General features: G+C 38.4%; 2 protein-coding genes across 2 annotated transcripts in view; one reads left to right on the top strand and one right to left on the bottom strand.

The window, feature by feature from the left end:
* FAM117B (family with sequence similarity 117 member B) overlaps positions 1 to 9,611 on the top strand; it is an 89,041-nt gene extending 79,430 nt beyond the window's left edge. Inside the window, exons 6-8 of the mRNA XM_007469178.1 lie at positions 88 to 313; positions 2,901 to 3,021; positions 9,202 to 9,611. Of these exons, the coding sequence (XP_007469240.1) occupies positions 88 to 313; positions 2,901 to 3,021; positions 9,202 to 9,520 (666 nt within the window). The 3' untranslated portion in view covers positions 9,521 to 9,611. The remainder of the gene's footprint in view (positions 1 to 87; positions 314 to 2,900; positions 3,022 to 9,201) is intronic.
* Positions 9,612 to 19,919: 10,308 nt separating this feature from the next.
* Positions 19,920 to 27,929, bottom strand: part of ICA1L (islet cell autoantigen 1 like) — a 39,871-nt gene continuing 31,861 nt past the window's right edge. The window contains 3 exon segments of the mRNA XM_007469177.1: positions 19,920 to 20,035; positions 24,745 to 24,834; positions 27,784 to 27,929. The exon segment at positions 27,784 to 27,929 is cut by the window's right edge and continues 14 nt beyond it. Coding sequence (XP_007469239.1) covers positions 19,920 to 20,035; positions 24,745 to 24,834; positions 27,784 to 27,929 — 352 coding nt within the window.

The following is a 27,929-nucleotide window of genomic DNA, read 5'->3' as shown; positions in this document are numbered from 1 at the left end:
CCCGTGTCCCCTGCATCGGCAGGCGGACTCTCAACCACTGCGCCACCAGGGAAGCCCAATACTTATGTTTTTAAAATTTCGTAACAGCCACAAGATATTCCAGATGGCCATCGTGCACCTCCGCCCCTTGTGCAGAGAAGCAGCAGCACGCGCAGCATCGACACGCAGACCCCCGGCGGGGCAGAGCGGGGGAGCAACAGCAGCAGCCGCTCTCAGTCTGTGTCCCCCACGTCCTTCCTCACTATCTCCAACGAGGGGAGCGAGGAGAGCCCTTGTTCGGCTGATGACCTGCTTGTTGATCCCAGGGATAAAGGTACAGTGCAGGAGAAGTTTGCTACCAGATGATGATAAGTGAATACCACCTGTTGTATCATGCATTCTGTTCATTTTCTAGCAGAGCACACACACTTAGGGCTACTAAGATAATTACTTTGAGATGTGTTCAAAACATAGATTTAAAAAAATTGGAGTACAAAACAGTAGGTTTTACTGTGGTGCTCAGGTGATGGTCTAGTTGGGTAGGTTTATGGGCTTTTGTTTGTACCTTTTTTTTTCCTTTTTTGCACTTACTAATACAAGTTCCTTATTAGTGAGAGACATTCTTTTTGGTATAAATGAGATAAACATTTGTCCTGATAAGCATTTGTTCTCTATCACCTTAGTTGTCATGTTTTTACAATCTTAACTACTTTTTAATTGAATGTGAAACCTTCAAGTTACAGTAGTGTGTTTTAGGATCTGTATTTGTGATATTTCTTTTTTTTTGCGGTACGCGGGCCCCTCCCTGTTGTGGCCTCTCCCGTTGCGGAGCACAGGCTCCAGACGCGCAGGCCCAGCGGCCATCGCTCACGGCCCCAGCCGCTCCACGGCATGTGGGATCTTCCCGGACCGGGGCACGAACCCATGTCCCCTGCATCGGCAGGCGGACTCTCAACCACTGCGCCACCAGGGAAGCCCTGTGATATTTCTAACAAGAATTAAGCTGACTTATATCAATGTAAGATGAGTATTCCAGGCAAGCCTGGAGTAAAAGTTGGTGGTGGTGGGCTACTTACAGTATTAAACCACTTGCCCGACTCAGAAAGTAATTGGAGACATAGCACTTTGCATATTAGTTACTAATAATATTCTTACCTTTTAAAACAAATAGGGTCTGTCATCTCTCTGTATCAGGGCAGTGGTTTTTTTTAGCCTAATCATAGTTATTATTACATGAACTTGAGAGCAATAATAAGATATTTATTATTAAATACATTCTACAGCTTAGTTTAGTAGTCATTCATTTAGAACTTTCTACTTGCAATGTGTTGAATGTCCTGAAATGTTCCATGTCCAATGACAACTGTTCATTACTGCCAGTCACCTAAAGTACTTAGACTGTAGCAAGTACAGAGGACATAAGATTTTCTGAAGAAGTCACTTCAGACAGTGGGCAGTTGTAAAATTTTTTGTCATCTTCTAGGTTAAATAAAACATGGCTATTCCAGACCAACACCCCAGACCAATTAAATCACAATCCCTGGGGACAGGACACAGGCACTAGGTGTTTTTGGTGCCCCCAGGTGATTCACCTGCACAGAAGTTTGACACCCACTGAACTAAATCCTTTGATTGGGCCATGTGTTTCTTGTCAGGAGTTGGCATAATTACTTCTGATACTTATTGTGGAGATTAAAAGGGATTGTGAGGGCTTCCCTGGTGGCGCAGTGGTTGAGAGTCCACCTGCCGATGCAGGGGACATGGGTTCGTGCCCCGGTCTGGGAAGGTCCCACATGCCGTGGAGTGGCTGGGCCCGTGAGCCATGGCTGCTGAGCCTGTGTGTCCGGAGCCTGTGCTCTGCAACGGGAGAGGCCACAACAGTGAGAGGCCTGCGTACCACAAAAAAAAAAAAAAAACAAGGGGGATAGTGAATGCAGCCCCTGGTACTTAGCGCTCAATCAGATGTACCCTTCTCCTCACAAACTAAACCATGGCTATTATAATCTGTCCCTTGATTTCCCATACTTTCTACTTTTACTTCAATAACATATAGGAACTCCATAAGTTATGTGTCCTGCTGTATTTGACTTTAGGAGACTAGCGACTGGTTAGCTCCTCTGATTTCTATTATGAGAAAGGGCTACAGTGCTATATTGCCAGCAAGGAATTGTAGTTCAGTTGGCACAGTCAGACTCTACATTTAGGACACTTAGGGAACATGTCTAGAATTTCAAGTTAATATAATAGAAACTGAGGACATCAGCACTGGACGGGAATACCAGAGTCAAGAAGTGTTCCTTTAGGTAGGGTTAATTTAGAAAGATTTCAAAAACTCTGAGCCAGACTTTGAAGGAGGTTTGGGAAAATGTATGGAGAAGGACCTCTTAGGTATAGAGAAGTTTGTAGGCAAAAGAAAGTCTTCGGCATATAGTGTGCATATGGATCTGACTACCTGCAGCAGAGACTGTGGCCAGAGGCACAGAAATCAAATAGAGCGATTCTGAGGGGCAGACCAAGAGTGAATGATACACAACCAGTGAAGAACCATTTCAATTACTTGTCCTGGGAAGAATGGAAGTGGCATTTGAGCCCAATATGCTGTGTACAGAATAGAAATGTGGCAGTGTTCAGTGCTGAGGAGTAAGTGATGGTAGGTTAAATAATAACCTACCTAGGCTGTGGTGATGGTAAGTAGAAGAAAAATAAAAATCTCTTACTTGTTTATGCATTTATTTAACAAACATTATCTCCTCTTTACCAGGAATTGTGTTAGGTAGTGGGGTGATATGGATGAATGAAGCACTATTCCTTACCCTCAAGTTGTTCATGGTGTAGGGGGAGGCCACGAACAATCCAATACAGTATGACTCTGCACGTATGTGCTAGTGTTTCTCAGTAATCCAGCATGTCGTTTCTTGCAGATAATGGGAACAACTCTCCTTTGCCCAAATATGCAACCTCACCAAAACCTAACAACAGTTACATGTTCAAAAGGGAACCTCCTGAGGGCTGTGAGAGGGTCAAAGTCTTTGAGGAATGCTCGTAAGTATCCCCCACCATCCCTCCCCCCAAAAAAACTTTTATTATGAGAATTTTCAAATAGGCTGAAGAACAGTACAGTGACCACCCATAGATCCACCACTAGATCCTATAGTTAACATTTTGCTTAGTTTTTGCTGAACTGTTTAAAAGTAAGTTGCAGACATGACATTTAACCTCAAATACAGTTTAATATTCATTTCCTAAAAGTAACCACAGTAAAAGTAACCACTCCTACATAACCACAATACCATTGTCATACCAAAGAAAATTACAGTTATGCTTAATGTGAACTAATATCTGGTTGTTATTCACGTTTCCTCAGTTGTCCCCAACGTATCACCCGTGGTTACTTTTGAACCTGTAAACAGTCAGCTCCACACATTGAATTTAGCATTGTATTTATTCAAGGTAAACCACGGATCTCAATGCAGGGTGGGTTTCCTTCTTTCAAGGATCAAATTCCCTCCAGTTTTTAACTACTTATAGTCTCCAGTTCTCTAAACAATTAAAAAAAATATTTTCCTGCCAACGTGGGGAAGAGAATCCTATTACTTTGCAGAAACATGTTCCTGTGATGAAGATCACGGAAGAAGCAGAATTTTAAACGGCGTCTGGTACCCTTGGTATGCAGTCTTCTGTGCTCATATATTTCTGTTGGCTAGTACTCTAGTCAGGTACTCATAGTTTTAGACTCAGAGTCTGCTCAGCAAGTATTGCAACTTTGTGTTTTCAGTAGCTATGGCCCCTTGCTTTGGAAGTGGTGGCTACAGGGTTTCAGGTATGTATGAAACTGAGCAAATTAGCTGATGAACATTATTTGAGGAGAGGATGATGGTACTTATATAAACCTCACCTTCCAATCTCACTATCGCTGCAAGTCTAAAAGCCATCCTCTGGCTTTTTCTCACTATGAAACCAAAACTACAATGTGGAGATTGTCCAGGCTTGTCTGAATCACATAATGTTATCTTTTTCTTCCATTATGAACATCTTAGAATCATTTTGAAATATGGCATCCTTTTGTTCCTCTCTGTTCCCCTCTGTCAGTGCTTCCTTTAGTCTAAATTCTGAGTAATTTTGCCACACAAAGAGCATTGTTTTTTAATCCCTTCACCTCCTCTACTAGGAGATCGCAGCTGTCAGTCTCCTATCTGCTTTTGTGACAGTAATTGAAAACTCCATTTTAGCAACTGCTTATTTTTTTCACCATGTAAGTCTAAAAACTTGACTGGTGCCAGAGAGTTTAAGCAGTATTTCTCCACGTGCATAGACTCCCTGCATCATAATCATCTGGGTTATTAGTTAAAACTGCAGATTCCCAGGTCCCATCCCAGGCCTAATGAGTAAAAATATGGACGTAGGTAGGACCTAGATTATGCATCTTTAACAAACCTCATAGGATTTTTATGCTTGACTTGAAAATGCTGGCTTAGACCTTGTCATGAGAGTTCTTAAGAAATGGAGTCATTCTTTTAAGTAAAAATCAAATGGTCCACATGGAACCTTATGGAGTTGAAATCTTTGATTGACATATTGGTAATTCAGATGTGCCTAAGTGCAGAGAAATGGCTGATGGACTTAAAAAGCAGTTTGAATTTCTGTGTAAATGACTTTGAGTGAATATTGGTTGTGTGGGTTGGTGTCCTGTGGTATCTGCCTTAGACTGTTACATTTGGAAAATTTCTCAATAACTGAACTACATACATACAACTATGTTATTTGTTTCTAAAGGGAAGGAAGAAAGGATGGGGTATGTGTGTGGATGGATAGATAGATCAAAGAAACATAAGGTAAACCCTGACATATAAAATGTTTTATGGCACATCCATCAGTTATTAGAAGGTAAACCTAGTCTTTTTTAAATGCACATAGTTTATTATAAATTTTACTGGTATAAAGGATGTGTAGCACATGGAAATCTATTCATTTTTAAATATCTTAATTATATTCCAAAAAGAAATTAACAGCAGTAACCCAATAGTGGATTTCTTAGAGGTAATTTTAACCTATCAATAAAACAAGTTACTCAAAGTCTAAAAAATTGGTTTCTTTCTGCCCCATTTATGTCATAATTAGAGCAAAACTGGATGCACTAGCATTAAAGCAAGGGTAGATTATTGGTCCTAATTTTTTTTTTTTTTTTTTTTTTTTTGCTGTACGCGGGCCTCTCACTGTTGTGGCCTCTCCCGTTGCAGAGCGCAGGCTCAGCGGCCTTGGCTCACGGGCCCAGCCGCTCCGTGGCATGTGGGATCTTCCTGGACCGGGGCACGAACCCGTGTCCCCTGCATCGGCAGGCGGATTCTTAACCACTGCGCCACCAGGGAAGCCCCTGGTCCTAATTTTTAAATTTTGTCTTAATCATTCTTTAAAGTATACTTTTATCTCCAAGTCTTAATTTTGGTTTAAAGGTAATAACTCTGACCTGAACCAGGGGTTGGAGTCAGTGAGAGGTTGATCTCTGGTTTTTAGAAGTGTATGTTTATTTACCTGAAAGAAAACAGGTAGTTGGATTTGGCCCCAGAAAGGGCAAGTCCAGATTTTGCATTTCTTTTTTTTCTTTTTTTTTTTTGATACAGCACAGACCATAGCCATGCCAGTTGCACTTAGCAAGTCCTTTATTTTTTTTATAGCTAATATGGCACCAGAGGCATAGTCTTTTATTTATTTTATTTTATTTATTTTTGGCTGCGTTGGGTCTTAGTTGTGGCATGCGGGATCTTCATTGTGGCATGTGAGATCTTCCCTTGTGGCACAAGGGCTTGTTTCTAGTTGTGGAGTGGGGGCTCCAGAGCACGCAGGCTCAGTAGTTTGAGGCACATGGGCTTAGTTGCCCCACGGCATGTGGGATCTTAGTTCCCCGGTCAGGGATTGAACCCGCGTCCCCTGCATTGGAAGGCGGATTCTTTACCACTGGACCACCAGGGAAGTCCCAGCAAGTCCTTTTTAATGAAGTCACATATGCTGTTTCCTGATCCCAGTTAATGAACTCCTTGACCTTAGTTACCTTAGATTCCTAGATATTTTGGCTTCTTTTCAGTATAGAGATTTTTTAAAAACTATGACATAACCCCTTCTTTTCTTCCTTTCTTTCCATCCCTCCCATTATAAGTAATTTGGAATCATCATTTCTTAGCTACTAATTTATTCCTGAATTTAAAAAGAAACTACATAAGCCTTTAAAAAAACACCAAAGAATTCCTCACATCAGTATGAAAATACCTATAATAATTATCCATCCTGACTATCTGTTTCTCAGAAAGTCAGCTAGCAAGCAGTTATGTTTATTTTGAGATACAGTCCTTTCGGAGTAACTTCTTAAGGAAAAAGTAAAATATTTAAAATAGTTCTGAGGGTTTCTGTGTACACGTGTGTGTATGTGTGTTTTGGTTTTTTGATACGTATGGTTCTTAAATTGAAGAAAACTTTGAAGTAGTATTAGTACCTGCAGTTTCTAGTAGCATAAGTATAATACTGGTCATACACCCCCAGGGGTGGGTAACGAGTTTCTTGGGGAATCTGCTCCTCGAAGCTAAATGGAGTGAAAAATGATTCCTTTTGGTGGGTTGGGGTCATGACTGGAGCGGGGGTGGTGATGGTGGTTTTTTTTTTTTTTTTTTTTTTTTTTACTGTTAGTGTTCTGTTTCTTGATCTGGGTGCCAGTTAGACAAGTTGTTATTGTTTACGTTATTTTGTGTGAGATCTGTCATAAGTCTGTTTTCGTAAAAGCAGAAAGGAAGTTAAACTGATTTTAGATTCTGTCATTAAAAAATGTCCAAGTCAGAAGTTTGTATCTCAGAAATGTGTGGTTTCATCTTCAAGATCCATTAGCAGCCATGTGTCTTAAGTGATTTTTAAGGCAATTTTATCTTTTTAATAAGATAACCTCAAACAATAAATAAATTATTTAAAAATCTAGGCCTCATTTGGAGGAGGGTATAAAAATTGATTAGCCCTTTTTTTCCTAATATAAGAATGAAAGCTATCTTTAATAATTCTTCAAAAGAAAATACAAGCATTATTTAATTATAGAAACATAATCTCGGACTTCCCTGGTGGTGCAGTGGTTAAGAATCCCCCTGCCAGTGCAGGGGACATGGGTTCAAGCCCTGGTCCAGGAAGATCCCATGTGCCACGGAGCAGCTAAGCCTGTGCGCCACAACTACTGAGCCGGCGCTCTAGAGCCCACGAGCCACAACTACTGAGCCCATGTGCCACAACTACTGAAGCCTGCACGCCTAGAGCCTGTGCTCTGCAACAGAAGCCACCGCAGTGAGAAGCCCGTGCTCAGCAACAGACCCAACACAGCCAAAAATAAATAAATGAATAAATAAATTTATTTAAAAGAAAAAGAAACATGGGGCTTTCCTGATGGCACAGTGGTTGGGAGTCCGCCTGCTGATTCAGGGGACACGGGTTCGTGCCCCGTTCCAGGAAGATCCCACATGCCGTGGAGCAGCTGGGCCCATGAGCCATGGCCGCTGAGCCTGCGCGTCCAGAGCCTGTGCTCCGCAACGGGAGAGGCCACAACAGTGAGAGGCCTGCGTACTGCAAAAAAAAAAAAAAAAAAAAAAAAAAGAAACATAATCTCAACTTCCTATCTTTAAGGAATTGAAATCCATGCTGTCAGTAAAAACAGAGTGGTGTGTGCTCTTCTTATCATAATATATCCAAATACACATGTGGCCCTAGATGTACTCAAGTATTGTTTCCATTGTATCCAAGAAAGACCAGTACACAAGAAAAACAAATTTAAACAATGTAATTTTTTTCTTCTTAAATTATTATACTTGCCAAAGCTATCCACGGGTAGTATTCACTATTAATCAATAAAATATACCCACCCAAAGCAAAATATGCCCACCCAAAAATGTTGTACTTGGAACTTTTTTTTTGTACCTACTCCCCAGGTCTGTTGTTTATTCATTCTTTCAAACCCAGTTCAGATGTTACTTCCTCTGGAAGCTACCTTCCTACCAAACTCCCCCTCTTTCTCTGTGCCGCAGGTTAACCACTCCCTTGTTCTACCCCTAAACCTTTTACAAACCATTTTTATCACATCTGTCAGTCCTGCTAGCAGGAGTTCTCAAGCTTTTTTGTGCTATGGACACCTCTGGCAGTCCAGTAAAGCTTATGGATCCTTTGAAGTAATTCGTAGCTTCTCTGAATAATGTTTTAAAAACAAATTAAAGATTAGAAAGGAGACTAATGATATTGAAATACAGTCTGTCTCCAGTACCTCCCTCTTCCCAAGAACTACATGGTTATCTCCTTGTAGATCATTTCATCTTTGGGTCTCCAGAATCTAGTGCAGACTTGGCACATTTGGATTTTTTTTTTTCATTTCATTAAGAGAGATGAGAACCATACTTTGTCATATTGTATTACCTTTTCCCACCTGAATCTTGATTTATTTAGGTTCTTCCACTTGAATTTCTTTTTAATTTTGTGTCACTTCCATGTTACGTTAACAGTTTAATTTTTTATATTTTCAGGGAATACCATTAACACTCGTATCCTTTTGTAACTCTTTGGGTTAATTTGCAGGAGCAACTAGGGACAGGGAAGGATTTGGCTTCAATAAAAACTTTCAGAACAGAGGGCTGTCATTAGTTTTATTTTGATTTTACATTTATGTTACGTTATTCAGAAAACCATCATGGCTGTTAACTTAGAGAATTGTTTCAAAGAGATTTTTAAGTGCACTTGGAGAACTCATGCCCACCGAAGTTTAGTCATGCAGTGGTGGAACTCAGTAAAAGATAGTCAATGTATGTCATTAATTTCCTTGCCTTTTCCCTTCAAAATAGTGCAGACTTTGGAAAAATCATAGTGGAACATATTTTTGTCTTTAAACAGCTAGAATATCTTTTGCTTTAGGAAATTCTTTATTCAAATTGGCTATCTTAGATCTTCACTTAGATGTCTGAGCATCCTATGTGGTGCCCGGGGCTCGCCAGGGAACTGAAAGCAGCAACAAAATCTGGTGTCCTTCCAGCATTCTGAGATAAATAATTTGAATCATGTGTCCTTGGTCAATAGCATTTGAAGCTTTGGACATAGCTTGAGTTTTGTTTTCCTTTTTTGTGTCTGTAAGTTATTACTTAAAAAAAAAAAAAGAAAAGAAAAGAACTTCTGATGTTCTGTGACTTAAAAGTATTGGGTTGTTTATTCTATGTCTAGGCCAAAACAACTTCACGAAATCCCGGCCTTTTACTGCCCTGACAAAAACAAGGTGAATTTCATTCCTAAAAGCGGCTCTGCTTTCTGCCTCGTCAGCATCCTTAAGCCACTCCTCCCCACACCAGATCTTACCCTCAAGGGCTCTGGCCACAGTCTGACAGTCACCACTGGCATGACAACCACTCTTCTGCAGCCTATTGCTGTGGCCTCCCTGTCTACAAACACAGAGCAAGACCGAGTCTCTCGAGGAACGAGTACAGTCCCGCCACCAGCCTCTCTCCTCCCACCACCAGAACCCATTGAGGAAGCTGAAGGATAGGCCCCAGTGCCGTGAGGCCACTGTTCTGGTCAACTGAGAATCTCCTCGATCCCTTGGCAGCGATGGCATCATGCGCTCCCAGTTGGCTGTGTCGTGCTCCAGCATTTCCACGCTGACGTGTCACAGTGCGGCTTCTGGAAGAAAGCAGCCCCTCTGATGGCTCTGCTCACTCCTGAAGGCCAGCCCTCAGTGCTTAGCCTGCTTTTTCTTAAAGCACCGGTTGAAAGAAGAAAAAGGTTTCATTCTTTCCTTTTGGAGGGCTGATATCACATTGTTTTTGCTTTCAAATTAGACTTCTTTGAAAAAAACAAATAAAAAACTGATCCCTGCAAACATGATTCTTGAAGGGAGACGTGAATGATGCTGCAAGAACCATCTTTTATATGAAAATGACTATTTTATAATACCAATGTTACGTTTTCTGAAAACATAGCAAACAGGATGTTCAGACGATTCTTTGGCCTCTGTTTCTTGTTTCCCTTTCTAGATGTGTGCTTTTCTCAGCTGTTTTCAGCTTTGGGACCAAAGGGATTGTTGACGTTTTCCTGGCAATCTTAATCTCATGACTGTGTTCTCCCAAACAGGAATTGATAGGTAAATGCATTGAACAAGTATATATAAAAGAGATAAAAAGGCAATATTAGTACATTATGTGATTTATGTTTTTTGATGTCAGATGTTTGTGCTTTGGGTGAAATACTTGTAAAACTGCTCTTTTCCTCACTACTCCTGTACACATTTCACCACGTGGTCAGAAAAATTATAATCTGGAGACAAGTGCTTTAATATGTTCTCACCCATCATTGGAACTTGGTTTAAAACTCAGTGAGCCAAAAGGAAACTAACTACCCAGTGTCGACTGCTAGCTAGGAGTAAGGAGCCCCTTGGGTTTTCTGCTCAATATTTATCACATGATCTCCTTTCTTTCCCGCAGGTGTCGTTCTACCTTTAACCGTCACTGTATCATAGCCCCACGAGATCCTAAAATGGCTGTGCATGGATTTCCTCCTTTGCTTTTGTGATGTTGTTGTCTTGTGGATTTGGTCAGGGTTAGTAGTTTGCCAGGAGTGTGATCCGTTGAATAGCAATCCTTTGTCACAATCTTGCGACTGACGTTTCCTTTATGGTGGTTGGCACTGAGATATGTTGCCTGTAGGTTTTGCTAGTTTTCCCTCCAGCATTCCACACAGTGGGGAAAACAGGCAAGGAGAGCTTTGGAGCATAAAGAACAGGAACCTTTGAAGAATCCACATGGTTTTGGATTTAGGCTCATCCTAATACAGTCACTGCCAGTATCACATGACAGCAGTATTTCATGTCTGGGTATGTGGTAGTGAAATTGAGGAGCAGCTCTTTTTAAAAAGTTATAGCAAACTGTTGATAGAAAGCATCCTTCTAAGATCTTCACAAACTACCTTATGATGCAATAATTTAATGTTCCTATACATATTATAGGGAGAAAACAAATACTTGTAAAAGGGATATAGTTTAGAAGGTTAATATGTCAGTATGTCCAGATATATCCCATCAAAGAAAAGCTAGTGGTAGCAATAAATCTTCTGAAAGGACTTCTTATACTCATGTACCTTTAAAACATCGAAGTAATTAAAAATTTTGCCCTGTTAAGTTGAAAACACAGATGTATTTAGGCAAATTAGATAAACTCAAACATTTGAATAAGTCTGTCAGGTTTCAGTTGGGGTGGCATCGATGAATTTTGGTACCCTTTCTATCCAAAACTAATTTTCCTGAAATTAGTACATTGTGGCTTCTAAATCAGGAAAAGCTAAGTTATTCAAAGTCTAAATGTTCTGGTCAGTAGGTTCTTTGAGAACCTTGATTCTTTGCCTCTATTTACCATTTCACGACTGAGAACTGCTCTGTCAGAAGTACAAAAGAAAGGTAAAGCTGAAATCGGGTGAGTTGGTATCGATGGTAGGAAGTTAAAAAATAAGGTTTCAAAAAAATCCAAAATCAGTTTTTGGATTTTACCTGAATTCTGTTAAATCTGTGTTCTTTTCCTTGCCTTACACTTACTTCCCTCCCCATCTGTACATGTCACAAGGGTGTTTCACAACTAGAATGCCACTTTGTAAACAGTTTTTCTTCTTACTCTGTTGTGCATGTTTATCTAACTCACATCTTTCTGTAGAGTTTCATATATCCTTAAACTAAAGTAATTTACAATCAGAATGGGAGAACAAGTTTAAGATAGAATTATTTACGGTCTTAGAGGTGGAACGTTTAATGTTTGGTTGTAAGGAGAATGTGAATTTGCAGGTAAATGAATTATATGGCAACTAAACATAGTCCTCATGTTTGGGAGAAATAGAGCCTGAGATTTGAGGAGGGGGGGAAGGTACAAGGTATAAAAAACTCTTAACTGCCAGTGCCAAAGGGCTAATTTTTAAGTATCTGAGCTTTATGCAATCTTGCAAAAATATTGGTCATAGTCTACTCGGCTTTTATGTAACCTTGGTTCACAGGTGGTTGACTTTTTTTTTAAAATGGGTCTACTCTCAATAGAATGCATAATATTGTTTTCTAAAATTACATTCCATAACTATCCTGTTATTCTGTAGAAAACTGTACAGAAGGTAAATAAATTAGAATAGCTTCAATGGGAATATAATTTAAATTTTTAAAAACTTTAAATAAATTTACTTCCATTGTGGTAAAAGAAAGAAATAGGTGGCTTTGTATATTTCAGCAAAAGAAAGCTATTCTCTGGTTATAAACTTGGTCAGTGTTAAGTTATTTTTACTCTTAAACGGTTTTTTCCTTGCAGTGATAACATGAATTCACGGTTTCTGATCATTACTAAGTCTATATTACTTGTCATGGCTTTTGTGAGCAGTTATGTTTTTAAAATACCTGTTTTGCTTCTTTGATTAATATGGTGAGCATGGATGCCAAAATTATTTTTTAACTAGAGTCTTCATTTTGTTTAAAATATTTCTTATATTTGTGACAAGCCAAATCAGAGTTTTAGAAGGTGCTATTGTTAATTGTGGAATAACTGGCAACAAGGAAGCCTTTTTTTTTCTTTCTTTCTTTCTTTCTTTTTAATGGTTGGCTTTTACTGGAAGAAGGTATTTAAAAAGTAGCAGAATTTATAGCTTTCTGTATGTCCAAGATGAAGAGTGGGTTGTCAGAGTTTTCTTTTGTTAAAGGAAATAAAAGAAAAATTGCCACTACTGAATTTACTATTCTAAAGATTCATTCCTTAATGCTTAGAATTTCAGTGTCTCAAGACCAGACCAGTGGACATGCTGAATTTGCATTAAGAAAGCTAAAACACTTAACTTCGCACTTTAAGGTTTATGTTTTACTCTGCCTAAATTAATGATAAGCAGAGCAGCCCTGAACAATATTTTGTCTATACAATCCTGTTGAAGAATATAATTTATGTTTTTTAAAAGTCTTTATTTTTCATCTCTGTTGAAGCTGTGTAAATCTTTTTAAAATGCAATTTTTAAAGTTTCGTTTTCCTAACAAAATTCTCCCAAAAAACAGCATTTCCAATGGTGATAAATATTGTTACTGTGTACTTATGTATTCCCTATACCTGAACACTTGTTGCTGCCTCACGAGAAAATAGAAGTTTTATGTTAAAAATAAAGTCTGTTCTTCTTGAATCTTTTTCTGTGTACTTTTATGAATATTGCCTCAAATTCAAATTTCTTTCTTTTCAGACATTTCTAGCTTGAAATAACTTTAGTATGTTCTTTTTCACAGATAGAAAAATGAATTTGTGTTAGGTAGCAGGATATAAAATATTGTCAGTTGTTTCTTCCTTGCTACTTCCTTAACTTGCTCTTGAACTGAAAGCACCTGATCTTTGTGTTAAGTGCTAAGCAAATGTTAAAATATAAGCAAGCATACTGAAAGACGTACCTGTTTATAGGTAATTCAGTACTTTACAGGTTGTTGGAGATTTAGCTGGGGGCAGTCACTCAATTTCATTCTAAAGTACAGCTAGAGGAGTTTTTTCCCGTTTGTTTTGGTAATTCATTCTTTCTGCTTCCTTTGTGTCGGTGGTTTATAAATGCAAGACAGTTGTTTAGGCTGAAGGGTTTAATCTATATGAAGGCTGCATGCAGTATAATCATTTAGAAAGCAGGGTCATCTTTTAAGTGAAATGAAAGTGTCACCATAGCTGCCTGTCATAAAAAGTGGTCACCAAATTACTTTGCAAGAAGTTTTAAAAATTATTTCTGGGGGTAAATGTTAACCAGAATTTGGAGATTATATCTATAACATTATAATTAAAAACAGCAGCAAACGTGAAGAGAATCTCTCAAATTGGCGTAACATTTTCTCCCATTCTTTTTTCTCTCAGTCTTTTCCTTCCACCTTTAAAGAGGTTGAGAGGAGCAAATTTAGATCTCAAGTTGGGTGTTCTCATCTTCCCCCATTTATTTGATTTTTTTTTTTTTTTTGCTTTGGTTCATTAGTATTAAATATACCCCCTCCCCCCAAAAGTTTTTAGGTCTATAATGATCCTTTCCTTAAAAGATCATTATAGATCTTTCAGTTACTTTCCTTAAAAGCTTAAACTGAAAGTTGCTTTTAAGTGGTTGGATGTGAAATAGTATCCTCTTCCTAGGAGTTCCCTGCCAATGTATATCATTTTTTTCCCTTGCTAAGATTATGTTTGCTTTTTAAATATTTTAAACCTCTATTAGAACATGGTATGATAATACAGATAGCCTTTGTATCTCTTTGGTTCAGTGTTTTTCAAACTGTTTGGGTCTTGAAGTGAATTAAGTGGATCCAGCCAACATTTTTTTTTAATGAAGCAGAACAGGAAACAAAAAAGTATATTGAAGACATCAGGGAAATAGTATTTGTATGTAAAGCTTTTGCTAGCCATAGGGACACATATGTACTAGGCTGTAAAGTAAAATATATTTCTTACTGTGGGTTGTAATCAAAATGATTTGAAAAATACTGTTGTAGATACAACTTCTGTATATGTGTTTTGGGGTTGGTCTGATATCTTAACACAGATACTGGAGTCTTTAAAGACATTGTTTCTACTTCTCTTTACTAAGCATCTCCAAACTGCTGGTTTTATTTTTAAAAATTCTTGTCTTTTCAGCAGTTTGCATCTTCCTCAAACTGAGAATTTATCGCCATATACTCTTTGATTTTATACAGTAGCATGGATGAGTCATGCTTAATCATTGTGTTTTAGAGAAGACTGTCATGGAGCTCTGATGGCCAGAAACGCAGGAGTATGACCATTCATCTCAGTTCCATGCCTTAAGCAGTTATTTTTTGAGATCACTGGGATGCAGGGAAAGCCACAATTTGGGTACTACTTCTGGCTCTGCAGCTTAATAGTCATGGGATCTTAGGCAAAGAAGTCACCTCTCTGAACTTTAGTTTTCTTATGTGAGTTTAGGAAATACTGATGACAGTGCCGTCAGTTAAATGGCTAGTGAGTGTGAAAATAACTTAAAAATGTGGAAGCAAACACATGTTAACATCTCCTTTCTATTTTGTTAGGTAAGTTTATTCATCCCTTAGGAAAGCCACAAGTTGTTGGTCATGGAAAATGATCCCATAAAATTCACTTTACCTTGTAAAGTATAATATAGTCAAGGATGTTGAGCTGAATCATAATAAAAATAGGTAACACTTACTGATAGCTTTCCAAGGGCCAGGCTTGGTGCTTACATTAACCCTGGGAAGCCAGGTACTGCTAGTTACTGTCTTATAAATTGCAAAATTGGAATTAATTTATCCATGGTCATACATCTGGGAAATGTCAAAATCTGGCTTTGAACCAATTCTGATTCTAGAACTCAGACCTACTGCTACTTCTCCTATGACAGTGACATTAATAAAATATAGGTGTTTGGTATCATCGCAGATTCTGTGCCCTTGGGTCATAGCCTTGTTTGTTCTCTGTGGTCTTCATTGCTTCAACTGCTGGCATCTTGGTTCAGAGGGCGAAAACAAAGTAACCTGGTTAGACACCACTTCCTGACCAAGGTAGGTAGGTAGTGACACAAATCCTCAAGCTCTGGGTTTTAATGTTGCTATAGCTGCAGAAATTCAAAAGAAATATTTTCTTTAATTTAGGGAGCACGTCTGTTAGAGAGGCAGAAAGTAGCAACTTCACATTTTTGGTGGATTTTTTTTTTTTAACTGACTTTTTGAGGTAAAGACTTAACGAAAGTGATTTTTTAAGTATGCCCATTTCAGACAGACTATAAAATGAAATCACCTAGACCAGGGCTCCCCAACCTTTCTGGCACCAGGGACCAGTTTCGTGGAAGACAGTTTTTCCATGGACCGGAGCGGGCAGGGGGTTCAGGCGGTAGGTAATTCAAGCGAAGGGTAGCAGCACATGAAGCTTTGCTAGCTCGCTGGCTCGCCACTCACTTCCTGCTGTGTGGCCCGGTTCCTAGCAGCAGGGGGTTGGGAACCCCTGACCTAGGATCACAATTTAGTTCATATAATATTAACAGTAGTTACTCCTGTTTGGTAGGTTGGTGGATCATTTCTTTGTCGTCTACTTTTACAGACTTTTAAATGAGAGTATTACTTTGAAATGGGATAAAGAAAACAACTCTTTTTTCTTTAATGTAAAAACATGCCCTTCAAAATCTTACCTGATAACACCACTCAGACCTTTATCTCCAGGTTGTACTTATTTTTGGACATTGAATGGTTTATTTACACCACTGACTAGAGAACCATGTCTTGACTTTAGATGCCAAGGACAGTTCTTGCTGAACTCTTTAGTCTTCTTTTAAATGGCACATAAAACATGGAAGAAATTTTATGTTGGGCTTATGGATGTGACCCGTCCTAACGAACAAACGTTTTTCTTCCTATCCTGTTCTATAGGTTTTCTTTGCTATATTTAAATACCTTACTGTTGTGTTTTAAATGCATTAATTTCAATACTGCTGAATTAGTTAATATTTTAAAGTTTGTGTTTCCTTCCTAGTTTAATGTCTATATCCCAGGATTCTGGGTCTGCTTCATTGCTCAAGGTAAGGAAATGCAGGGCTCTGCCCGTGCTATGGAAGGTAGAAATAACTGGATCAGTCAATCCTGCCTTGCTTTTTATTCCTCCCTTCAACAAATCAGGTTAAATGTTATGGCTTATATTTCACTGGTTATTGCTTCTAGGCTCAAAATTCTGCTATTTGTTTGTATTTTGTTACTGAGAGTATTTACACAAAGAACACACATTCTGTTATTTTCCATATCTTACTCCACGAAGTCCCTCCTGCATGAAGTAAATTAGAAAGACTCAGTCTCACAAAGATATTAATTGCCCTGGTTTTATTTTCATTCTGTGGTATCTGTATCATTCAAACTACCTTCTTATTACTATGGTCCTGAGGTAAAACCCAAGTTTTTGAATAGAGAAACAATAACTGGATTTGTATTGTATTGAACACTTGAGCAAATAAACTTTGTTTTATGCCATCTTGTAATCTTTATTAAAAGAGGCTCAGAAAAATAGCACATTCAAACTTCCTTTGTTCATACGCTGTAAGACCTCTACACTTCCAGATGGTCTAGAAAGATAGTTATGTGAAATATCCATAGTTGAAATACAAACACTTTTGCATTGTGCAAATACTGAAACCTGTTTTGTTAAAATACAGTTTGTTTCTAATCACATCAGTTATGTTTTACAATTAATGAAAGATTTCAAAAAATACAGAGTTACACCAATTTGATCTTAATCTGCCCTGGTATTCCTGCCTCTCTTATAAAGTGGTTGAAGAAAGATTAGGCAAATTTTTAGTTCTTCTGGGGCTCTTCTAAGTTTAAATGCATCCTTATTTGGTATTAAAAAGTATAACATAGATATTTCCCACCATTTAATATAAAAAGCATCCATTTATTTGAAAGAGTTGTTCTCAGCCCACCCTTGGTTAAGGTTAATTAATATACTTCTTATTGAATGGTTATTCTAGATTTAACCAGGAAGCAACTAATCACCTTTCTGTTCTGTGTTTATCCTGTCCTTCCTGTCATTCCCTACTGAATGTGTGCTTGGTTTCTTATTTTAGTTTGTCTTTTATTTTAGGTTTCCTATTATACCTATTTTAGGTGTAATATAGCCAAATTTCTGTTTCTGGACCTTAAATTAATGACTGAGCCTCAAATAATCTTGAGAAAATGTGAATAGTTACCTTCATTTTAATAGCAAAGTTTTAAATGTGCACTTCAAAAATGCAGTCAGACTTGCTGAAATTATAACTAGACTTGCTAAGGCAGTTAATGTTGCTTTGAGGCTAAACAAGCAACTACATACTCTGTTGAAAGCGAAAATGTTAGAGAAATTAAGAACTGAAGAATAAAAATCCTTGTATGTTTCTATTTTTTGATAACCTTTGCTCTTGGAAAATTGGGGCTAGTATCCCCTTCACATTCATAGTCTGGGATTTGGGCCTGGAGAGACTAGTGATTTTCCTCTGCGTTGAGTGTCTTTGTTTACATGAAATAACAAGGACTGCTCTGCATGCATGTGAGGAAGCTATACAAATATTTTTGAATTAATGCATTAGTGAAAATGAAAGAAAAATGGCAAAAACACAAGACATAAAATTAACATTTTCTGAGGTACTTCAAACTTGAAAGCACAGAGCAACCATGGGTATAGAATTTAGATAGTGATTCATAATTATAACCCCTGGTGATTGAATTTTGGTGGAACAAAGACAGTATTGCATTCTGGGGCATTAAACTGAATAAAAAGGGAGAGTTACAAAATGCTTCTTAATGGTTAACCAAGTAAAGAAATAGGAATAAGCGTGTGAAAATATTTTAAGGAAGGACTTACATAACCTTAGGTCCATATTTCTGACCCTCAGATAAGGTCTTTCCAGCCTACACACTACTTGACCACAGTTGTGGTTTTCTAAATAGCTTGTGGGCAGTTCAGATTGTAGTTAGGTCAGACTGTTGTGGATGGGAAGTGGACTGCATTTTACCTGCCCTAGTCCATTCCTAAAAAATGTTTTTCTGTATACAGAGACTCAGAGATTACAAGCAGTTCTCTTGTAAATAATAATTAAGCCTGTTTAGAACTAGGAGTACAGTGAAAACTACTGTGAACGTCTTAGTTAAAATGTTTTCTTATGCAGATGCAATGGACTGAATGACGAAACAAGACACCTGGTGAACTACCTCAGAACTAAAGGGTGGATGGGAAAAAATAGGAAACTGAGTGACTGTGTGTATACGGAGGCTATGTTTTCATTAGCTTATGCTAACTTCATTAAATAGCCTTCCTTCCAATACTTAGACTCTAAACCTTTTAAGGGTAAGTTTGTCCTTAGTAATCAAATAGAGCCTCAGATGATGTCAACCACAGAAAAGTGGAAAAACACTCCTTTACTGATGGTATAGAGCTTTCTGTAACTTTGTCAGAAAGCATTCTGGGTTAAATCATGTCAAGAAATGTGGGGTAATAAGTATTGCAAATATGTATGAGGGTAAGTTAATTAGAATTTTTTTCCATCATTCAGATAGACAGAAGTTTCTGGGTCATTTCAGGAATACTACTGCCAGTTGCTCAGGGAGTATCCTCCCCTCGTTTTCTTTCAGGAAGCATATGAATACAGTACATTGTAGTAGCAATGTGTGAAGAATCAGGCCTGAAGACACTTGGACAATGTCTGAAGTACCACCACAGGATGGACATTCTTGTGGTTTATAAAATGGGAAGAGAGGTTTTTCTGTTTATGCAGAGAATGGACTTCTTAGCAAATAAATCATCCTGCTACTTCCCCAAGAAAATTCAATAATGAAATCGGGGGGTGTCCATGATTTTGTATGAAGGAAAAAAACTAAGGAATATTACATTTTAGCCTCCAAGTGGAGAAAACAAGCACCAAGTTTCTCTGTGATTTCACTGAAGCAAATTGAGTTCTCAAATCTTATTCTACCTTTCTAACTAAAGAAAAAACTGGTCTGGTTCTAGTGCTATTTTCCACAACAGAGAATTCTCCCTGCCACCGTTTTATTTAAAAACCAACCCCAAATCACAACCCAGTTTACATGCTGTCCTTTCTCTAGATATAGAATTCTCACAGCCAGCAAGGCAACTTATACATAAAAGGCTTTCCAAACAGATAAACACAACTCCTACTGATAATTATTCCTAGCTGTTATTTTTGAACTAACTTTTGGTATGTATTGCAGACTCAGTGGTTTCTAATATTTTCCATATATTATCAAACAGCTGCAAATCCGAGATATTAAAGAGATAATGTATTAAAACGTGGTCCTTTCCATCTGTCTAACCTTGCAAACACAAGGTTTTCGTATATGGGTGACAACATAAACTCCTTTCCACGAAGGCAGTAAGTTGCAAAATTGGTGTCTCAAGGCCATTGAAGTGTCATCATAACTTCAGTCAAGCATTAAGAAGTTCATCATCTGAGTGTCCAATAGCATCTGGGTTTGAAAGCGGATCCAAGTCTGCAAATAGACTGAACCAGGCTGACATGTCATGGTTACCACTGTTGGGAGCTATTAAAAAAGAAAAAAACACATTAGAGTCTCAGATTTTAAAAATCACATTATTGTACCACTTTTATGATTTTAAAGTAGATGCTTCTTTTGAATCAAATTTAAGACAGTTGACAAGAATAAACATCAATTATGTCTCCTTGAGGATAATTTTGAAAAGCTAATGCAGATAACCTCATGATTTGCTAAGGCTATTTAAGTAATTGCTTGTTGCTCTGAGAAAGGACTTGATTAAAAGTGAAAAGGCAGGAAGTGGTAGAAGGCGCTCAGGTAAGGTTCAAAATTTAACCTTTGTTCCTACAAAGTAGGAACATTACACTTGTAAACTTAGTATTTAAAATCTATATTTATTATAAAAGTAATATTAAAATACTAGACATAGGGGGGAAAAGTCTCCTAATCCTATCACATTTCCATGTGTACTTTAAAATTTTTGATAAATATATTATGGAAAAAAATATATACATATATATTATGGAGTGGGTTATGTCTCGGATACAACTTCCTGTTTGTTACCTGACTGGAAAATTGCATATATCGATAGTCTACAAGTGGCAGATAGTCAAGGATACACATCTCTACTGAAGGCTGGGACTAGTAAACTGTGCAGGGCACAGACAGTGGGTCATCTCAGAAAGCTAGGCTCTTGAAGGCCAGAGGGTCCAGAAAGCAGGGCTGAGAGCCAGGGGACAATCTAAAGACCTACATATGAGACCAGGGATGCAGTGGGCAAAGGATGGAAGGCAGTCCTGCTCAGAAGAGTCTAAGGCAACCCTCTCTTACAATCACTCATGGTTACCACTTTCCACAGATCAGAGGGCTGGAGTTTGGGCTGTGGGGATCCCAAGCCTCAGGGATCAGGACAGAGTGAAAGGCTGCATTGTGTGTCCAGTTCTACTTCTGGGAACCCCAAGGTAGTGTCAGTGATACCCACACAAATTCTGGCTTTGAGTCTTGGGTATACTACCTACTAATAAGTAATAATGGGCAAGTCATTTAACTTCAGGGGCCCTTGCTTCCTCATCTGTAAAGTAATGGTCATATAATTTATTATTTTTAAAATTTTTATTGGAGTATAATTGCTTTACAATGTTGTGTTAGTTTCTACTGTACAGCAAAGGATTATAGGCAAACAGCAGCTTTCCCAATACCTCAGCCTTTTCATGTTCAATTCTGAAATGTACTCACTTTATAGTCTCTATTTTTAATAATTTAGCACAATTCAGTTTACTGAGTTTAAGAAGAGAAAACTGTAATTATGAATAGTCTGAATCCCTAAGGGATGGCTGTATTCAGAATTGGCTGCTGTGAATCGCTTGGAATTGATGGGTTCCCCAATCGATTTATCCCAAAGCATTAGGAAGAATTAAAATAGGGTTCCAGGAGTCCACAATGATACATACCAACAAATAAGTAAAAAATGAGGGACAAGACAAAGCTTTTCCATATAGTAGAATGTAACTAATAAAGGCGGAGGGGAGAGGAGATGGAAGACCGCCATTTGGCAACAGCCACCGCAATAGACAAGTCATGCAGGAATTATCAATGAATGCTAAATTAGCGGGTGCAACTTTGATACTCAGAAATAAGCCATTCACACAGTTGCAAAATATTTTTCCACATGATAATTATTAATTACAAGGGGAAAAATATAATAGTAATTTGATAGTGAACAAACCTGGCAGGCACCACCTTAACCAAGTGATCAGAGTTAACATTATAAGCAATAGGACAAAATAGACACCATGTGCCTCCTGATACGGTTTATGAAGAACACACAACATCGTTCCTGTGCTGCTAGTCTTGCCAAAATGCATAACACGAGTCTAATTATGAGACAACATCAGATAAACCCAACTCAAGGAATATTCTACAAAACAAATGGCCTGTACACCACAAAAAGAGCCAAGACGATGAAAGACAAAGATTGAGGAACTTTACCAGATTAAGAAACTAAAGAGACTTGACAACTAAATACAATGTGTGATCTTGGTTTGGATCCTGGACTAGGAAAAAAATCTTTTTTGTTACAAAATACATTAGTGGGACAATTGACAAAATATGAATAAGGTCTATAGATTAGATAATAGCAGTGTGACAATGTTAATTTCTGATTTCGATCACTGAATTGTGATTATGTGAAAGAATGTCCTTGTTTTTAGGAAACAGACGCCTAAGTATTTCAGGGTGAAGGGGCGTTATGCCTGCTACTTAGTCTCAGAATAATTTCAGTTCAGAAGAAATTACATACATATTACACTCACACACGTAGAGAGAGACTAAGGCAAACATGGTGAAAACATATAGGAATATTTTGTATTTTTGCAAGCCTTTCTGTAGGACTAAAATTATTTGAAAAATTTTAAATATTGATACCACAAGGATTCAGAAGTCAGCCTGAAAGGGCTCCCCCTGGTCAACACAGGGGCAATTTGAGCACCAAAATGATTAAGTACAGTAGTGATTATAAACCATCGAAAAAATACGAATCTATTCTGACAATAAATACCTACGTAAATGGGGAAGAAGAGAGGTTTTTTTTTTGTTTACGGCAGGGTATTGAGGGATGGTGGAAGGAGCCAATTGTATAGCATGTGAATTATGTGTCAATAGGATGTTTTAAAAATGTGATTAATGGATGAATGGATAAACAAAATGTGGTATATCCATACAGTGAAATATTATTCAACTTTAAAAAGGAAATCCTGTCACATGCTACAACCTGGATGAACTTTGAGGACATTATGCTAAGTGTAATAAGTCAGTTACAAAAAGACAAATACATTCCACTTATATGAGGTATCTAAAGTAGTCAAATTCATAGAAACAGAAAGTAAAATGGTGGTTACCAGGGCTGGGGAGAGAGAATGGGGAGTTAGTGTTTAATGGGTGGAGTTTCAGATTTGCAACATGAAAAGTTCTGGAGATCCGTTTCACAGCAATGTGCATATACTTAACATTACTGAACTGTACACTTAAAAATGGTTAAGATGCCAATAAAGATGTTAAAAAAAATGGTTAAGATGGTAAATTTTGTTATCTGTTTTTACAATTAAAAAAAGTGGAGGGAGTGCAAGGGTTGGAGAAATCATCACTTTTCATCCCTCACAATAAAGACTGAATCAGGCAAAAAGCAACAATGGATGCTAAATCTATGGGGAAATTCTGACAAAGAGCAGGACATGTACAAGGTCGCAGTGTCTCCCTACAGACTGCTTAGTAATTGCAAGGGAGGATCAAATAACACAAAATAGTAATTGTATAGGAAAAAACTGGAAACACAAAATAGTAATTGTATAGGAGAAAAACTGGACAACACCTTGATAGAGTGGTCAACATTAACAACACCCATGGGGGAAAGAGGGACAACTTTGAGATGTGAAACCCTGAGAAAGGAGCATCACCTATGTGTATTCTAGTCAGGATAACCTGACTAGATATTCAGGTTAATGAATAACCTAAATTTAATTATAAGGAAACCTCAAATAAAACTGAAATAAGGAGGATTCTATTAAAAACAAAAAACAGTGGAGCAGAGGGACTATATTCTTTTAAAATGCCCATGTCCAGAAATCAAAGAGAAGTTGTGGAAATGTTTCAGATTAAAAGAGACTAAAGGGACATGGCAACTGAATACAATACATGACCCTAGACTCGCTGTCCCAGAAGGGGACAGTGCTATAAAGGACATTATGGAGTCAACTCACGAAAATGGAATACACATACATGGTAGATCATAGAAAAGGATTACGTTAATATTAACAGCCATACTGTGGTTGTGCAAGAGAATATACCTATTCTTAGGAAACACAAACTGCAGCATTAAGGGGTAAAGGGTCATGGTGTACGTAACTTACCCTCAAGTGGTTCAGATAAAATAACAAACACATCACACACACACAAGCCTGCATAAAGCAAACGGGGTAAAATACTAACAGTAGGTGAATCTGAGTAAAGGATATACAGGTGTTCTTTGTGCCATTTTCATTTATGAAATATTTCTGTACGTCTGAAATTATGTCCAATTAAAAAGTCAGCATCAGTGACTAAGATTAATATGTATCTAAGATCCTGCAAGACAGAGAATGTGTCAATTTTCTATGTATATCCTACATGGTAATCACAGCATGGACCAGCTCTGCAGACAAAATATAGTAAGTACGCCTAGAGCCTGTGCTCCGCAACAAGAGGAGCCACAGCAATGAGAAGCCCACACACCACAATGAAGAGTAGCCCCCGCTCACCGCAATTAGAGGAAACCCGGGCACAGCAACGAAGACCCAACACAGTCAAAAATAAATAAATTTAAAAAATATATATAGTAAGTACTCAATATATATTAGCAATTACTACGTACCAGGCCTTATGCTAAGACCCTGGGCGCATTCTTTGTCAATAGGCATTCTGTAAACAAAGAGCATCTTCTATCCCTAATGGTATTATCCATTATCAACAAACCTTAACACAAAATATAAAAGCTTAAGGTACAGAATTTAGTTTACTATGGCAGCTCACAATTTCTGTTCAATTCTTTCCACAGTGAGGGATAGCTAGATACAGCTTTCATTTTAATTCATTATTAACAAAGTACTTTTCTGGACAATAATGAGGTGAAGACTGTAACATGGTCCTTTTCTAAATTTACCTGAATTTGACTGATTGTTAATATGATGGCATATTACTTATGATAATGTAAGTAAATAACTTACATTTTGTTAATTTCTTTGGAGTCTGTGAAGGCACTGACTGGTTATCAGTGTGTGAAAGAGGAAGTTCTGATCCCCCTTGGGAGGCCCAGCCTGGGGAAAGAGAAATCATGAATTATTAATCAAATAGAAAGTAGCATCAGCAAAACAAGAAAAGGGAAAAATATCTAATAAAAGTCCTCCAATCTTTGTACCAGGGTAATATTCCACAGTATAAGACATATATCTGCTATTACGAATTTTATTCAGATCATCTAAGTTTAGTCCCAGCTAGAGTTAGACTTTCTTACATTTTGCAAAGTGGTTCTGAAATAAATATATAAGCCTTTTTTCTTTAAAACAATGGCAAATGGATAAGGTGTAGAAAGAGAACCTGTAAGGAGTCAGGAAGAGAGGAAATAAACATGACAATTTTAAATAAACATGACAATCCTGAAACCTATGAATAATAGGTTTATACCCTTTGACTTGGTAATCCCATTCCTAGAAACTTATCTTAAGGAAATAATTTAACTGAAGGAAAAAGTACATGCATGATTTTGTTTATTGCAGCATTATCTATAACATGAAAAAGTAGAAACAATAAGGAAGGAATTAAGTGGATTATAGTGGACAAATGTGATGAAATATGATATACTCCTTAAAAAGTATCATTATGAATAATAGTAACACAGGGCAATGTCTGCTGTAACATGAAAACTTATTTATACTATAATTAAAACACAGCACTAGAAAGGAACTTAGATTATCTGGCCTACTACCTTCCTTGTACAGTAGAGATCATCTGAGGCCCAAGTTCCTACTTGGGGCTCCTAGAACACAGATCTTTAAACTCTCAGGGCAGCTCATCTTCCTGGTCTACATTACAGGAGAAAAAGAGGTAGACATAAAGGAGAGACTAGTGAAGTAGGAAGAGTCCTGTGCTGGGAGAAGTTTAACAGTTTAAACTGCCTGATGACTCAGCAAGACACTCAAACACAATTGCCTTGGCTATTACGTGGGAATATCCCGTCAGCCTGCAGGCAGGAACCAAGACAGACGTTCTGACTAGTGCAGAAATCCTGTTGATAACTGTACTGCCAGAAAATAAGAGAAGAGTCCAGAGCTGCTAGTGATGTGGCAAGTGAAGGAGAAAGAGCAGGAGTTCATAGCAGACAGTGAATCAGTTTGTAAATCTTTATAACTATTGGGCCATCAATATGCCACACGAGAATAACTGTTGTCTAAAATTTTACCACAAGCAAAACATCTGAATTATCCTAGACAGGGGGACTCGTTATCAAATAGTACAGGCCATTCTTACTTTTAGGTTATTTAACCAATCCTTACTGAGTAATTATTTAACTGATATTTATTTTATTTACTGAGCTTTTATGCTGCTGTCATAGAAAGCACCAAGATAAATCACCCCACAGATCATGCCCTTGAGGTGCTTGAAGACTGGATAAAGCATGATGGTCTTGCAGATGAAGTATGAACATAAGTATTTTAAATACAATGTACAATGCATTAAGACACCGTGAGGTGCTGTGAGGCTGAAAGACAGGGATATAAGGCAGGATGAACTATGATTGCAGGGCTTCCCTGGTGGTGCAGTGGTTAAGAATCCACCTGCCAACACAGGGGACACCGGTTTGAGCTCTGGTCCGGGAAGATCCCACATGCCACGGAGCAACTAAGCCCGTGCGCTACAACTACTGAGCCTGCACTCTAGAGCCTGTGAGCCACAACTACTGAGCCCACGAGCCACAATTACTGAAGCACACCTAGAGCCCGTGCTCCAGAACAAGAGAAGCGTCCGCAATGAGAAGCCCGCGCACCGCAACAAAGAGTAGCCCCTGTTCGACGTAACTAGCGCAGCAACGAAGACCCAATGCAGCCAAAAATAAATAAAAATAAAATCTATATTAAAAAAAGAACTATGATCATAGCCATGAAAACCAATAAAGCACTGCAGGAGGCCAGAGGAGGGAGAAAGCATTTCCACTTGGCAGTACTGAGGGAGTCCTCAAGGTTGGTGTGGCGGAGGAAACACTGGATGGGAACCTAATATTTGGGCCCAAGTCCACGCTCTATTAGAGAACATTACAGCCAAAGAAGGGCATGAGCAAAGATGCCTCAGAAGGGTCTGGAAACAGTACGGTTACCGAAAATGGCAGGCATTCTGAAATAAGGTAGGAGATAAGGGTGGAAATGCAGGCACAGGCAGGTTTGACCCTGGGGCCAATGGTGCTTTATTTTTGAAAAATGTAAGCAGGGTTCTGACATCTGAATCTGCTTCATAGAGAGAGAACTTTGGAGGAAACATGGAAGACGAATTGGGGTTTGGGAGACCTGTTAGGAGGAGTCACAGTAACCCAGGAAACCAAATGAGGTTCTAAATGGCAGAGGAGGAGGAGTGGGAAATTTGAGACATGTTTTAGAAACAGAATTGACAGGACTTCGGAACCAATATGGAAGTGGGGAGCAAAATGATTCCCAAAGTGTTGGGTTGGACACAGGATGGTGGAAGAGCAGGTGAGTGGAGAGAGTCCTTGACATATAAGCAAAGCAGGTGACCCTTTCCTGCTCCCAGCTTTCCACCACAGTCCTCCATTCCCGCTGCCTTGCCCTGAAGGCTGCTGTGGAACCAGCTCCAGACCTATTCCTTTTGCTCTTGTTAACTCTGAGCCCATAGGAAGAGAACACATCGAGATTTGCTAGGTGGAACAAACAGTATCACTTGCCCTAGGCAGGGTAACTTAGCAGGTCAAGAGTTTTAAACAAGACACTGATTTTCTATGTAGAGAAGACACCTGGGAAAGTCAATGAAAAAATGTGGGGTTTAGTGGAGGTGGCAGGAAAGCAGCCCTTATTTCACTCTCGTTGACAGACTCCAATGATATTTGTTATTTTTCCGTTGACTTGTGTGATTGCAGATTTTATCCAGTAGTACAGAAGCTAACTCAATCTCCTTGTTGATTTCAGCATCCACAGGCACATATTTTTGCTTCACAAAGATACAACAATTCAAGGGTATCCAAATGTTGCATAGACACTTACTGTTGAAAGCTCCAGCAGCATGAAGGCCGAGGTCAAAGAGTTGTGAAGGAAGGAATCGTGAGGAGTGAGCAAGAGGCTCAGACCCCCTAGAAGGCTCCTGAGATGTAAGACAGGCCCTGGGGCTCCCAAAGACAGCCTGGCATTCC

The sequence above is a fragment of the Lipotes vexillifer genome, unplaced genomic scaffold (assembly GCF_000442215.2).
Source record: "Lipotes vexillifer unplaced genomic scaffold, Lipotes_vexillifer_v1.1 scaffold259, whole genome shotgun sequence".
Lineage (NCBI taxonomy): Eukaryota > Metazoa > Chordata > Mammalia > Artiodactyla > Lipotidae > Lipotes > Lipotes vexillifer.
Note: the sequence above shows the minus strand (reverse complement) of the source record. Positions and strands in the feature narration are given on the sequence as shown.